General features: G+C 36.2%; 2 protein-coding genes across 4 annotated transcripts in view; one reads left to right on the top strand and one right to left on the bottom strand.

The window, feature by feature from the left end:
- The window catches only part of Vps50 (VPS50 subunit of EARP/GARPII complex), a 103,375-nt gene extending 102,349 nt beyond the window's left edge, over nucleotides 1–1,026 (bottom strand). The window contains exon 1 of the mRNA XM_069996505.1: nucleotides 895–1,026. Coding sequence (XP_069852606.1) covers nucleotides 895–927 — 33 coding nt within the window. The 5' untranslated portion in view covers nucleotides 928–1,026. The remainder of the gene's footprint in view (nucleotides 1–894) is intronic.
- Nucleotides 1,027–9,233: 8,207 nt separating this feature from the next.
- The window catches only part of Hepacam2 (HEPACAM family member 2), a 40,202-nt gene continuing 35,949 nt past the window's right edge, over nucleotides 9,234–13,486 (top strand). For all 3 annotated transcript variants that reach the window (XM_069996501.1, XM_069996503.1, XM_069996504.1), the window contains exon 1: nucleotides 9,234–9,409. In XM_069996501.1, coding sequence (XP_069852602.1) covers nucleotides 9,331–9,409 — 79 coding nt within the window. In that variant the 5' untranslated portion in view covers nucleotides 9,234–9,330. The remainder of the gene's footprint in view (nucleotides 9,410–13,486) is intronic.

Here is a 13,486-nt window from a genome sequence, read left to right as displayed (position 1 = left end):
AGTTTTGATCAATATTACATAAGAGGAAACATATAGCACATCTGGTTTGAAGGAAGTTAATGTATTATTGGGAAGTTAGTAACATATATTAGCTGTGTTACATAATCGCCAAAGCTCTTATTCATGAATTACGATATTGGCAAATATATATATATATATATATATATATATATATGACCATTATTTTACCATGAGAGATACTTGTAAATAAGCATTCCACAAGGATTAGCTAATTGATGACCCTTACAAGCAGCACTGTAAGATGGGATAAACCAAAAAGTAATTGTTATTCTAATATCCACTGTCAGACTTAAGTTATAAGGTCTGAAGCTCTACTCAAACAAAGGAGGAGGCTGCAATGCTTGGTAAAAAAATATATGCATTATCCTGCCCATGTAATTGTAACCCCTCTGTACAGTATGTTCTCAAATAAAATAAAATTAAATTAAATTAAAAAAAATCACAAAGCTATCAAATCTGTCTTCAACTTATCTGCTACCTCCCCCTCCTACACACAATCTTCTCAGGACCTCTCTATTGCTCAAGGGCCACTTCCTTTCCTCTCTCAGGACAGTCAGCCGGGATGCAGGGGACTCTACGAGGTAGCCGTGTTGTCCTGGAATGATAGCAAATGGAGAGAACAGGAGACAACCTGCCTCCATCACCGCTCTTGTCCAGCGGAATGTGTTTAGGAGGGCGCTGCCTACTACAGCAGAGATCGGCACAGGAGGGGCTCAGGTGGGCGTTTCAGGGCGTGCCCGGCTTACCCACACCCCTGCCGCCCGCCACCACTCCTGCTTTGGGTCCCCACCCGCCGCGGCCTGCTGACAGACCACCTCGGTTCCTTCCCCAGCCGAAATAAAGGAGATATTTGCTTCAACTCCCGGGACTTACCTGCCGGGTCATAAGAGACTTGATTTTCTGCATGTTGAAACCCTGTAAAGATTGTTCTATAACCAAAAGGTAACCAATTAAACCGGATGGCCAGAGAGCTGGCCCCAACACAAGGAAGCCATAGTGGGTGGTCACGTGGAGCCGCCGACTGGGGGTCAGCCCGCCTATCACTAGGCATGCCGGGAAATGTAGTCTTCCGGTAGCTGTGGCGATGGAAGTCTCGCGGTCCGGGTACTACATTTCCCCAAAAGCACAGCGCGGGAGCCAAACTCATTGGCCCGGGTGGCCCAGGTGACTGCTGGCTTGTAGGCTTGCCCCTGGTGGTTCCGTTTCTGCCAGGCTGAAACTTAAATCTCAGGCGAGACAGGCATTGAGCCAAAATAAACAAATAAATGAGTAAACGCTGGCGAGATTGAGAAGCTTGACTTACTGCTCGCTCGGAGTGCGCTGGAGGAAAACCTCCCGAGGTTTTGAGCGGTGAGCCTGGAACTCCCCAAGGACTTAGAGCCAGGGGGGTGCAGGGCTTGGCCCGCGGGTTGCCCGGAAGGAGGCTGATCTTCAGTCTCTGCAAAGGACCTACAAAATGAAAGGATTTCGATTGAGATTGACACCACACACACACACACACACACACACACACACACACACACACACACACACACACACAATCATTTTACTACCTGTGTAAAAAGGCAAGTGCAGACAGAAAATAGGAGTGCACATCATGTCACTTTAAAATCCCATTTCTAAGTTTTAGCAGTTAGGGAGAAAGCAATAGGGGAGCATTTCGAGGCTCAATTTTAACTTTCGAATTATGCGAATATCGGGAAAAAGTGAACTTCCATCTGAAAAATGAAGTAACAGGTGTGGAGCCATTTTGAACAACTCTGCTAATATCATTGCAGATGTAAGCAGCAACAGTAAAACTTTTTTGGGACATTCTAACAAAGGGTTTGATATACTGAAAATGGATTCCTAAAGCACGGCATCAAGACTTCTTAAAGTTCCATTTATTTTCATATTTATTAGAAAAATATAATAGACCTGGGCTAGGAAGGTGGCTCAGTGGTAGAGTGCTTGCTTTGCTTGCCTGAGGCCCTGGGTTCAGTTCCTCAGCACCACATAACAAGAAAAGGCCAGAAGTGGCCCTGTGGCTCAAGTGGTAGAGTGCTAGGTGTCTTTGAGCTGAAGAACTGAGGGATAGCATCCAGGCCCAGAGTTCAAGCCCCACAACCGACAAAAAAGAAAAGAAAAAATTTTGACATCATAGGTCTGTCTGTTATATTTTAGAACAAATAAAAAGTGTAGTTTCACATAGGTCCCATGGTTTCCCTTATTTGCAATATCTAGTATAGGTATGAGTCAAGCGGAAAAGGTCAGATAAAGTGATGTTAGGAAAACGAACCCTTAAATATGTATTTTAATGTTTTCGTTTCTTTCATGCATGTGTTTCTAACACATTTATAAGATTATTTCTTTGTTGCTTTGTATGTCCCTCCCACACAGTGTAACCCCCGCTTTCACTATATTTGATGTCAGTATAACATGTGGAGGAGATGGGGACAAACAAGTCGTTTAAGGATTCAGGTGGACCTGTTGCAACAATGAGAAGTACAAAATGTCATGTCAAAACCAGCTTTACAATGTCAGTGTGGGGGGAGGGGAGGGGGGTATGATTGGGTGGGGGGGAGGGGGGAGGCTGGGAGGGGATGTGAAGGGTAAACAAAGGAGGAGGCTGCAATGCTTGGTAAGAAATGTATGCATTATCCTGCCCATGTAATTGTAACCCCTCTGTACAGTATGTTCTCAAATAAAATAAAATATTAAAAAAGTGTAGTTTCACTATATATATATATATATATATATTAACCAATAGAATGAGAAGTGGTCAAAATTGGTAACAAAAATAGTAAATGTCATTTATAAATGACAAGTTGTAAGGATTCTTTGGAGGCTTAAAGTTTATAAATTATTTTGAATTCTAAAGTAATGTTTTTCTCATGCACTCATTTATTAAATTTTGTAGATGAGGTTGTAATAGTTGACCAAGAATTTTGTTATAAATGAGACTACATAAGTAAATGCAATTTGTACATTGCACAGTAGTATTTTATTATGAAGTATCATTAGTTATAACTGACTATGCCTTTGCTTTTACAGAACAACTTGTGCATACTACTTCTCTGTCATTCTGCTTAGCGATTCCTTTTGAAGTTATATGTTTACTTACACAATTCTCTGACTATGTTATTTCTGTTATTTCTCCCATTATTAGGACAATACTACTTTACAGCTTCCATTCTTTATTTAATCTTAATTTTAAACTAAACAGCATACCTTCAGTATTTAAAAGTCTGAATGCATCAAAAGAAAGAGAAACTGCCAACTGTATTAGTATATAAAATTAAATCCAGGTCAATAAATGTTTGTTAATTGTTGGGCATGTGGCAATGCTATCTTACATTATATATATATATATATATATATATCTTATATTAGTATATATATATATATATTACATATATATCTTATATTAGTAGAGTATGGTTGTGGTCCTCAAATAATGTGCCATTTGCTGATAATTATATTTTAGGAATGGATGCAATCTAATGGCTCCCAAACTATTCAGTGTTGCTACTGTTACCATTATTATTTTCCTCTTACAGAGATGAGAAATTTTATCTGAATAAGATTCAGGGGGCACACATTTTATTAAAGCTTAATCCGAAACTAGAATATAGATTCTAGGTTGAATATAAATGCAATCCCAGTTTTCCCTCACACCCATACTCAAATACACAAAGTTAGAGCTAATTTTAAATGAGTTTTGGTTTTCAACCCAGTCTATTAATTTCCCATTGACAAAATTTGAAAAAATAAATACATGCCACATCTATTAAACACCAAAAATTAAAGAATGTACTAAAATTTTGTTTTATTCTAGTAATCCATCATGTAGTTTCTTAACAACTGGAGAAGTAAACAACTTGAGCTGCCAAAAGTTCAAAAGCTGGGAAGTGGTACTGTGGCTCAAGTGGTAGAGCACTTGCCGTGAGCTGAAGAGCTGAGGGACAGCGCCCAGGCTCAGAGTTCAAGCCTAACGACCGACCAAAAAATAACATAAAATAAAAAATAAAGTGCAAAAGTTCAAAAGCTGTAATTATAATATTGAAAACCTGTAAATTCCTGCTATTGCCTAACTATATCCAGTTACTCTGACAATATATAAAATAAGCAATATGTGGTAGATTTTTAGCTTGCAGAACCGCAGAGCTCAGTGTTACATAAATAGATTTGATTTTGGATGATAGATATACTTCATTTTTCAAATAACTCAAAAAGATGAAGCCTCTGGAAGCTCCAAAAAGAGATCAAATCCTACTGTTCCTGGGGAAAATAATTTTTTGTCTTCCAACAAACATCAAAGCAGAGGAGAGGTTGGGCCTTACAGATGACATGACTATACTTCCCAAGCAGGTAGTACCAGGGAACAGACACTTGCTGAAGGTAAAACAGTGGCCTAGAGCTGTACCCAGGACTGCTGAATGGTCAATTTGCAGCTATAGAAGATATAGGCCACTAGAGGGCAGCATCGTAGACTTAGTTACATTAGAGTGTACATCAATACAGACATTCTCTTTGAAAACTAACCCTTAAAAGGAATCTGATCAAAGCAATAAGTAAATGATTACTTTCCCTAATTTTTCTTAAGCTCAATTGTTCTGTGTCACTTGTGACATTACAAAATACTCAAAGAATATGCATTAGGCACACATCTGTACCAACTGTGGCTCACATCTGTAATCCTAGTTATTTGGGAGGATGACAATGGGAAGACCAAGGTCCAAGGCTAGCCCTAGACAGAAAAGTTAACAAGACTTCATTTCAACAGAAGGAATCTTGGTGTGGTGACACAGGCCTGTCATCCCAACAACTACAAGGAGTTTAAATTAAGTGAATAGTAATTTATGAGCAAACAATCCTACCTACTCAGGAGGCTGAGATCTGAGGATCATTGTTCCAAGCCAGTCCAGGCAAGAAAGTCTGTGAGACCCTTACCTCCAATAAACTATTCACAAAAAGCTGCTAGTGGAGCTCTGGCCCAAGTGGTAGAGGGCTGGCCTTGAGTCAAAGAAGCTCAAGGATAGCACCTAGGCCCAGAGTTCAAGCTCCAGTGTCAGTAGGAAAAAAAAATACAGATGTTTAAAATTCATGTAGCAGACATTTGCTACATAAAACAAGACCAAGCTTAAAATTTCAACTAGATTGCAAGCTATGAAGTATGAGTTTACAGGTAACATAAATGCCTGTTCAACACATATACATACACACACAAATTCACACACATGCATACACCTGCACAAAACCATGTATGTATTTATATGTGACTATAAACACACACAACCTCAGGTATTGCAAGCATAGAATTGCTTGAAATTTAATCAGCATGGGTATAGATTATTTTATATCAAGAAGCCTTCTCATTTTAAATGCAAATATGAATAAGGTAATAAACAATAAAATACAGGGTTTTTTTCTGAAAAATGTGGTTCAACCCACAGAGCTCTTCAGTGGGTTGCACATGTGTGAAATGAGATATTGATGTGAGAAATTTCATATAACAATAAAGCAGTTTTCAAGAATTTCAAGAATCATAAAAATTAACAACAGTAATATTTAAATTTCAGTCTTGCTTGTAGGTTAGACCTACCCACTTACCACTAGAGGGCAGATTGTCATAGCTCTGCTACACAGTGCTTCCTTAAACCACAGTGTCAACTCCTTAAAGTGTGTCCTGACATGAAAGATTACAAGTATGCTTCATTCTGTATCTAATTTATTATTATAACATATCCTATCACCCACATCATAAAACAATGGATTTTTTAAACAACAAAAGAAATATACTTTAAAAACAGAATAATACATATATCTTTTGACAGGAATAATGGCACACTGTTAGAATCCTGGTAATTGAGAAGCTGAGGCAGGAAGATCACAAGTTTGAAACAACCTAAACTACATAATGGGATCTTGTCTCAAAAAACCTCACAAGAATCATCTTTTAAAAGTTAAAAAAAAAAAAAACCTCACAAGAGGCCATGTCTGTAAATCCTAAATACTCAGGAGGCTGAGATCTGAGGATCATTGTTCCAAGCCAGTCCAGACAAGAAGTCTGTGAGACCCTTACCTCCAATAAACTACTCACAAAAAGCTGCAAATGGAGCTGTGGCTCAAGTGGTAGAGGGCTGGCCTCCAGCCAAAGAAGCTCAAGGACAGCACGTAGGCCCAGAGTTCAAGCCCCAGTGTCAATAGGAAAAAAAAAAGAATATAGATGTTTAAAATTCATGTAGTAGACATTTACTACATAAAACAAGACCAAGGGGGCTGGGAAGGTAGCTCGGTGGTAGAGCGCTTGCCTTGCATGCATGAGGCCCTGGGTTCTATTCCTCAGCACCACATAAGCAAAAAGAAAAAAAAAAAAGCCAGAAGTGGCGCTGTGGCTCAAGTGGTAGATTACTAGCCTTGAGCTGAAGAGCTGAGGAACAGTGCCTAGGCCCAGAGTTCAGGCCCCACGACCGGACCCAAAAAGGAAAAAAAAAAAAAAAAAGAAGACCAAGCTTAAAATTTCAACTAGATTGCAAGCTATGAAGTATGAGTTTACAGGTAACATAAATGCCCCATTCAACACACATACATACATACACAAATTCACACACATGCATATACCTGCACAAAACCATGTATGTATTTATATGTGACTATAAACACACACAACCTCAGGTATTGCAAGCATAGAATTGCTTGAAATTTAATCAGCATGGGTATAGATTATTTTATATCAAGAAGCCTTCTCATTTTAAATGCAAATATGAATAAGGTAATAAACAATAAAATACAGGGTTTTTTTCTGAAAAATGTGGTTCAACCCACAGAGCTCTTCAGTGGGTTGCACATGTGTGAAATGAGATATTGATGTGAGAAATTTCATATAACAGTAAAGCAGTTTTCAAGAATTTCAAGAATCATAAAAATTAACAACAGTAATATTTAAATTTCAGTCTTGCTTGTAGGTTAGACCTACCCACTTACCACTAGAGGGCAGATTGTCATAGCTCTGCTACACAGTGCTTCCTTAAACCACAGTGTCAACTCCTTAAAGTGTGTCCTGACATGAAAGATCACAAGTATGCTTCATTCTGTATCTAATTTATTATTATAACATATCCTATCACCCACATCATAAAACAATGGGTTTTTTAAACAACAAAAGAAATATAATTTAAAAACAGAATAATACATATATCTTTTGACAGGAATAATGGAACACTGTTAGAATCCTGGTAATTGAGAAGCTGAGGCAGGAAGATCACAAGTTTGAAACAACCTAAACTACATAATGAGATCTTGTCTTAAAAAACCCCCACAATAGCCCATGTCTGTAAATCCTAGCTACTCAGGAGACTGAGATCTGAGGATCATGGTTCAAGCCAGCCCAGTCAGGAAAGTCCATGAGACTCTTATCTCCAATTAACCACTCAGAAAACCGCAAGTGGCACTGTGGTTCAAGTGGTAGAGCACTCTCCTTGAGCTGAAGAGCTGAGGGACAGTGCCCAGGCCCAGAGTTCAAGCCCATGACCAAAAAATATATATATACCTTTACGTTGAGTCTGCTTAACATTAGGAAAACTAAACATTTTCTTTATTTCTTGGATATTTGCCAAGAACCCATCAAACTTCATAATAAATCATTACTTGTTTAGAAATCTACAGAAAGAACTTATTTAATAAGAGCAATTGGAGACTAATACTAACCTAAACCAATTGAGGGAACCTTATATAACATCGATAGGATTTCTGTGTTACAATCCAAATTGTACTTTGTGAAATACAATATAAAAATTAAATTCACTTATTAAATATCATCTGAGAGAAGACACGAGTCAAAGAACAGTTGGAATTTGATTGGGGGTAAGTATATTAACAAAAATATTAGCTAAAAACTACTAGCTAATCATTATGATGATGATGATGATGATGATATTATAATAATAATAATACATAAATGAGTAAAACATTTTTTCTGTATTTGAAGACCCCAGGAGGAAATCAACATCTAATAAAAAAATGACTTTAATGAAACAAGTGCTGCAACAGACATAAGCACAAGATTCAGAGGTAGTGTAGAGAAAGTTGGGGTACAGTTATTCCTGGGGTTTGGTGTTCTTACTATTTTATAGAGTTCACAAAGGAACTGACTTCAGAAAAGGACTCAAATTCCCAACAAAAGCCAATTCCTTTGATTGGGAGTTGACAAAGAGTATTTCTAAACTTGGATTCCAAAGCAATTAATATTGTTGAGAATCTTGATACAAAGAGGATTTCTACTCTTGGATTCCAAAACAACTAGTATTCCTTTTTTTGTCTTTAATTACATAGGAGCAACACTTTTTTCTCATTATCAGACTCCTTGGGTGGGACTTTATTATTAATGATACGAAGAATTACTAATGATGCAAAGAATTTTACTTGATTTGAGGCACATTTGGTTATCTTACCTACTTTCCATTTCATATAGTGGAAGACATGGGCTAAGGACTTCTTGAAAAGGGAGTACACTTAAAACTTAGCAAATTAGACAGAAGTGCTACCTGCTGCCACTGCTGCCGTGACAATAAAGAGACTAAGTTTAAAAAAAAAAAAAACTTTAGTCAGGTACCACAGTGGAGGCCAGATTTTGTCTGATCATTGGTTCACTGCCTCTAAGCTGTGAAAACATGGTGTCAGATATTATCTGTTATCATAAGCTATTCTTCACTATTATGCGTAGTCCATGTTTCAGCCCCACCTGGAAATGTACCTAGGATTTGCTTTTTTTTAATGAAATGATTCATATAGTCTATAAAACTAGAGCTATCATTTTACTAGGAAATACTACATAGAAATACACACTTTCAAAGATATTTGGTGCTCTGTCTTGGTTCTTTTGTATAATTTTTACATGTTAATCAGTAACTTTATGAAGATTTATAACTGCTTAACAGTACATGAACTACTTCAATTTTTATAGAAAAAAATTAATATCAAAATCATGGCATAGTTTTCAATGATAGGAAACCAGCTTTTATTTTTATTATGAAGTTAACCAAAAGGTGTCTTTATTCTTGAAATTATTAATAGGAATATAACATACATGAGCACTTACTGATAATTGCTAAGAGACGATTCTGAAAGTCACAACCCTGTGTTCTTGCGAAGCATAGAACAGGTGTTCCCGCTCCCTGTGTCTTGTGTATACACATTCATTCTGTATTCAAATCACAGAAGCAAGAAGCAGGATAGGGTCTGTTACCTCACTGCTAATTTCCCTGGCAAATAAACCAGCAGCTGCTGGCCCATGAACCAACTTACCACTCAAAACAGGCCACTGTATGCATGGGACAGGATGCTTTCATGGAGCCCCTTAGCTGCACAGTTTGGATCATTCAGTGCAAAATATACCTCCTTCTCATAGGTAAGGCTCTGCATGAATTGTATTGGGGTTTTTTTGGGGGGGTGCTTTATTTTGGAGGGAGTGGCAGGCATATAGAAAATATTTGCCTTAAGCTTTAGATTTTTCTCAGATAAATACAGAGCAGGTCAGAACCTTTTTACTGTTCCAGAAAAGAAGCACACATGTAGGAGAAATGAAGTTCAATTAATAGATTGTTATTGTCTTCTTGGAACAATTATTGTCAAATATGTTTGCTAAGAAAGTTAAGACATTATAAATTCTTCTTTCTACAGAATTTACTGATAGGATCAATAAGTCACTAATGCCTTTGGGCCAAATATTTTAATAAGGTGTAAATTATGACCACTTAGAATGAAACTCCAAACCATTTATGGGAGTGAATTCTTTTTTAATGAAATATATCTATGAAAGTCTTTGCCGAAAATGTTGAATCTGCTTTATTACAAATTACCTAACTTCTGAAATATAGCAAAATTCTCTCTGAATTGACAAGAGATACCTGTATGCACAAGGATCATTTCTCTAAAATAACTTTGGTTTTCCTCTTTGCTGATTAAAATGTTCTCTGTTAGCATTATCCCTTTCTCCTTTTCATCCTTAGAGCTACAGGAGTCCCCTGTGCTGTTCCTACTGCTTTATCTATCAACATTATTTTCACCTCATGTCCCCTTTTCTCTTTTCTTTTTTTATAATTGTGAAAATACCGTACAGAGGGGTTACAATTACGTGGGCAAGGGAATGAGTACATTTCTTATCAAGCATTGCAGCCTCCTCCTTTGTTTCCCCTTCCCATCCCTTCTCATCTCCCACCCCCCACCCCCCCCATGTCCCCTTTTCTATTTTTTCTGTTCACAGATTTTAAAGATTGACTTTCTTTCTTATTTTGTTTACATTCAACAGATAGACAGCCATTTCTTAAATTTTTAAAAACTACCAAGCTATAGAAGCAATATGAGTTTTGAATTTTCAGATAAAGCCTTCCTTTCTCTAATATGCTTTGTTAAACTTTTCCTCATAAACATAAATTCATATTTATGTTTAATATTGAACAATCCACACATATGTAAACATGCCTTCTATTTTTAAGTATTTTCCTGTATTTTGTTATCTGTCTCAAGCCTATAGTAGATTTTTTTAATTGATCAATTTGCCATAACTTTAACTTCTTTTAGCTTTGAAAGTTTGTGTTATTTTTATTTGCATAGATATTTAAATGATGTCTATGCAGTTGGTCTTAAGAAGAACATCCAATTTGTTATAAAATAAAATTAATATGTACTTTAGAGAAATTATTATATTCAAGACTTTCCTTCTTATGTAAATGTATACCTCATTTGTATTACAAAGACCACAAGTAATGTGGAAATCCTTTTGCTTTAATGTTTTAATTAAAATTTTTTTCTAGGAGTATTGAATTTTTGTTTCTATCTTTACAAACATACCTTAAAATCTTATAAATGGAAAACACATATATCATTTATGTACATGTTATACAATACATGTTATACAGTACAAAATACGATTTCATACTTTTAATTTTCTCTAAAGATGTAAGAGTTTGTTTTCAGTCAACAATAGTTGTGTTATGCTTGCCAATACCATGCATAGTAATGGGGAAAGAAATACCAACTATTTTCAGCTACAGCTGAGGTCACTCAAGTTTATATTCAATACAGTAAAACTACTCTTGAGAGTCCTTTGTTGCTAGAATATAGATAAATTTTACAGCACAATTCCAAGTATTACTTAACACTGTATACTTTCAAATGATTCTATTATCATACATCTTAAGACAGTCCCTACAGATGAAATTATTGCTGTAATTTTGTCTGCCACATTAGGAATGGTATTAGCCTTTGTGGTAGTGCCTTTTAAGCAAGAAGCATAAGCGTTTTCCTTTTATATACTCAGAAATCATGAATATAAACCTAATACACATATTTTATGACTATAAATCTAATAAAATTAAACTTCCTTTCAAGTCTAAGTATTTGGAATATCAGAACAAGTTCAAAATTTCAGCATTTTATGTCATTTATGTTCTAGTTAAATTTATTTGTTCATGTAGAAAATGACTGTATAAAATTATTGCTTCAGTCTTTTAAGTTTGCTGATAGAAAAGCCCACTTGAAAGTGTCTCTGAATGAAGGTAATTTCTCTGCAATTCTAAGCTACTGTGTTTCTCAACTGGCACTGTCTGCATCTATAGTGGGAAATATATCAATGACAGAAGTATATGGGTCTAAAATGTAGAGGCAGCATCCAATTGCTCACGTATTCCCTAAACTTCACTGTAAGAACTGTATCATATTTAAGCAGCTGCTGTAAGATACTAGTTAAAAAAAATTTATTCCTTGCTGACATTCTTATAATTTGTGATCTATAATTGTTCACATAAATAGTGTAAGCAACTTTACAGCCATTGTAACAGCATCCTGTTACAAGCACTGTCCCTCAGCTCTTCAGCTGGAGGTTAGCACTCTATCACTTGAGCCACAGTGCCACTTCGGGCTTTTTCTGCTTATTTGGTACTGAGGAATCGAACCCAGGGCCTCATGCAGGCAAGGCAAACACTCTACCACCGAGCCACCTTCATATCTTTGTTTGTCCTAGATACATCTGAAAAAGAAAGCACACTCTAGGGTTAAAAAAAACACTTTTTTCCATTTTATATGGAAGTACTCTATATATTTAGAATATATTCATATATTCAATACTGGATTCAATATTCAGTTTTAATATTATAGCCCAAAGAACTAGTTCTCCCACACACACTTCAATAGTGATTGTAAATGGCATATAGTTATTTTTCTACTAGCGTAATTTGTTCTGGGCCACATAATTTAACATAGATTTAATATTACATTAAATAAAATTTTCTTCTTATAACTTTAGTGCTAGTCTATTGAATCAGTCTTTTTATCTGTAAGTCCAACAATCTGCATCAATAGCTAAAAGGAAGTTCTATTTCTATTCTGGAATTGGATCCAGAACTCTGCATTTCTGTACTCCCAACTCTGCATTTCTGTACTCCAAGGCAGTGTAATAGCTCCCAAGCATTTGCAGACTATTAACTCAATTTTGATCTTTTCCAACTATAGTTGCAAAAAAAGTAGATTAAATGGGTTTCTTCCCTTTGCTAAAACAAAACAGAAAGCACACTAGAACTCCTACAATGCCTTCCCCAAATGACAAGAGCATAAGGCTCAAATTGCCATCCAGCTATCTATATCCACAACTGAGTCTAGCAGGGCTTTCTAGGGGAAGCTGCGACATGTCTTAAGTGGACCTCTAAGTCAATGACAAGCTGTTAACTGCCAGAGGCAGCCACCTCATTATGTGTCAGCAACCATGTAACTCTTCCAATGCATCCTCAAGGCAATGATGTGGATTCCCACCATGCCCCCTTGGTTTCTTGGTTATAAACACAGAGCCACAACTTTATTAAAGAATATCCAGAGGTTGACAACTTAGTAAGTGGGACGAGACTCAAAATTCTTTGCACCTTCCACCTTCAAATGTAGGCAGCTTCAATTTGATGAAAATACTTCAGGAGATCAAGCATACAAACAATAAATAACTAGAGATTATGGAGCAGCGTTAGATTCCATTAACTATTCTTTCTGTTCACGCATGAACAAAGAGAGTCTTAAAATGACTTACCTGAAGTCACATCACTGCCCAAATGGTATTTTATATTGTCTCTGTTCTTTACTAAGATTAAAATTTCAAGGGATTTGTAATTTTATCAAAGCACCAAACACAATAATCTCTCAATAAGTTTAAAGACTAGATTCCTAAATTCCTTTCTGAAAGGAAATTTTCAAGTGATAAATTTAAAACTTAGTGCCAAACATAGAGCAATGAAGTCCAAGATCTAAGATGAGCCATGTAAATATTTTCATATGAATCCAAATGGAAAAAGGAAACACTAAATAGCCAAAGTCACATTTTACATATCTTTAGTAATAATGGGTACAAAAAAACCCTCATTTTTATTTATTGTTTACCAGGAAGTCATTAAGAGTTACATATTTCCCGTTTCAATGAAAAGCATGGAAATGCATTTTGTTTTGT

The sequence above is a fragment of the Dipodomys merriami genome, unplaced genomic scaffold, assembly GCF_024711535.1.
Source record: "Dipodomys merriami isolate MVZ:Mamm:240054 unplaced genomic scaffold, mDipMer1.0.p SCAF_5, whole genome shotgun sequence".
Classification (NCBI taxonomy): Eukaryota; Metazoa; Chordata; class Mammalia; order Rodentia; family Heteromyidae; genus Dipodomys; species Dipodomys merriami.
The sequence above is the reverse complement of the archived record's forward strand: the minus strand, read 5'-3'. Positions and strand labels throughout refer to the sequence as shown.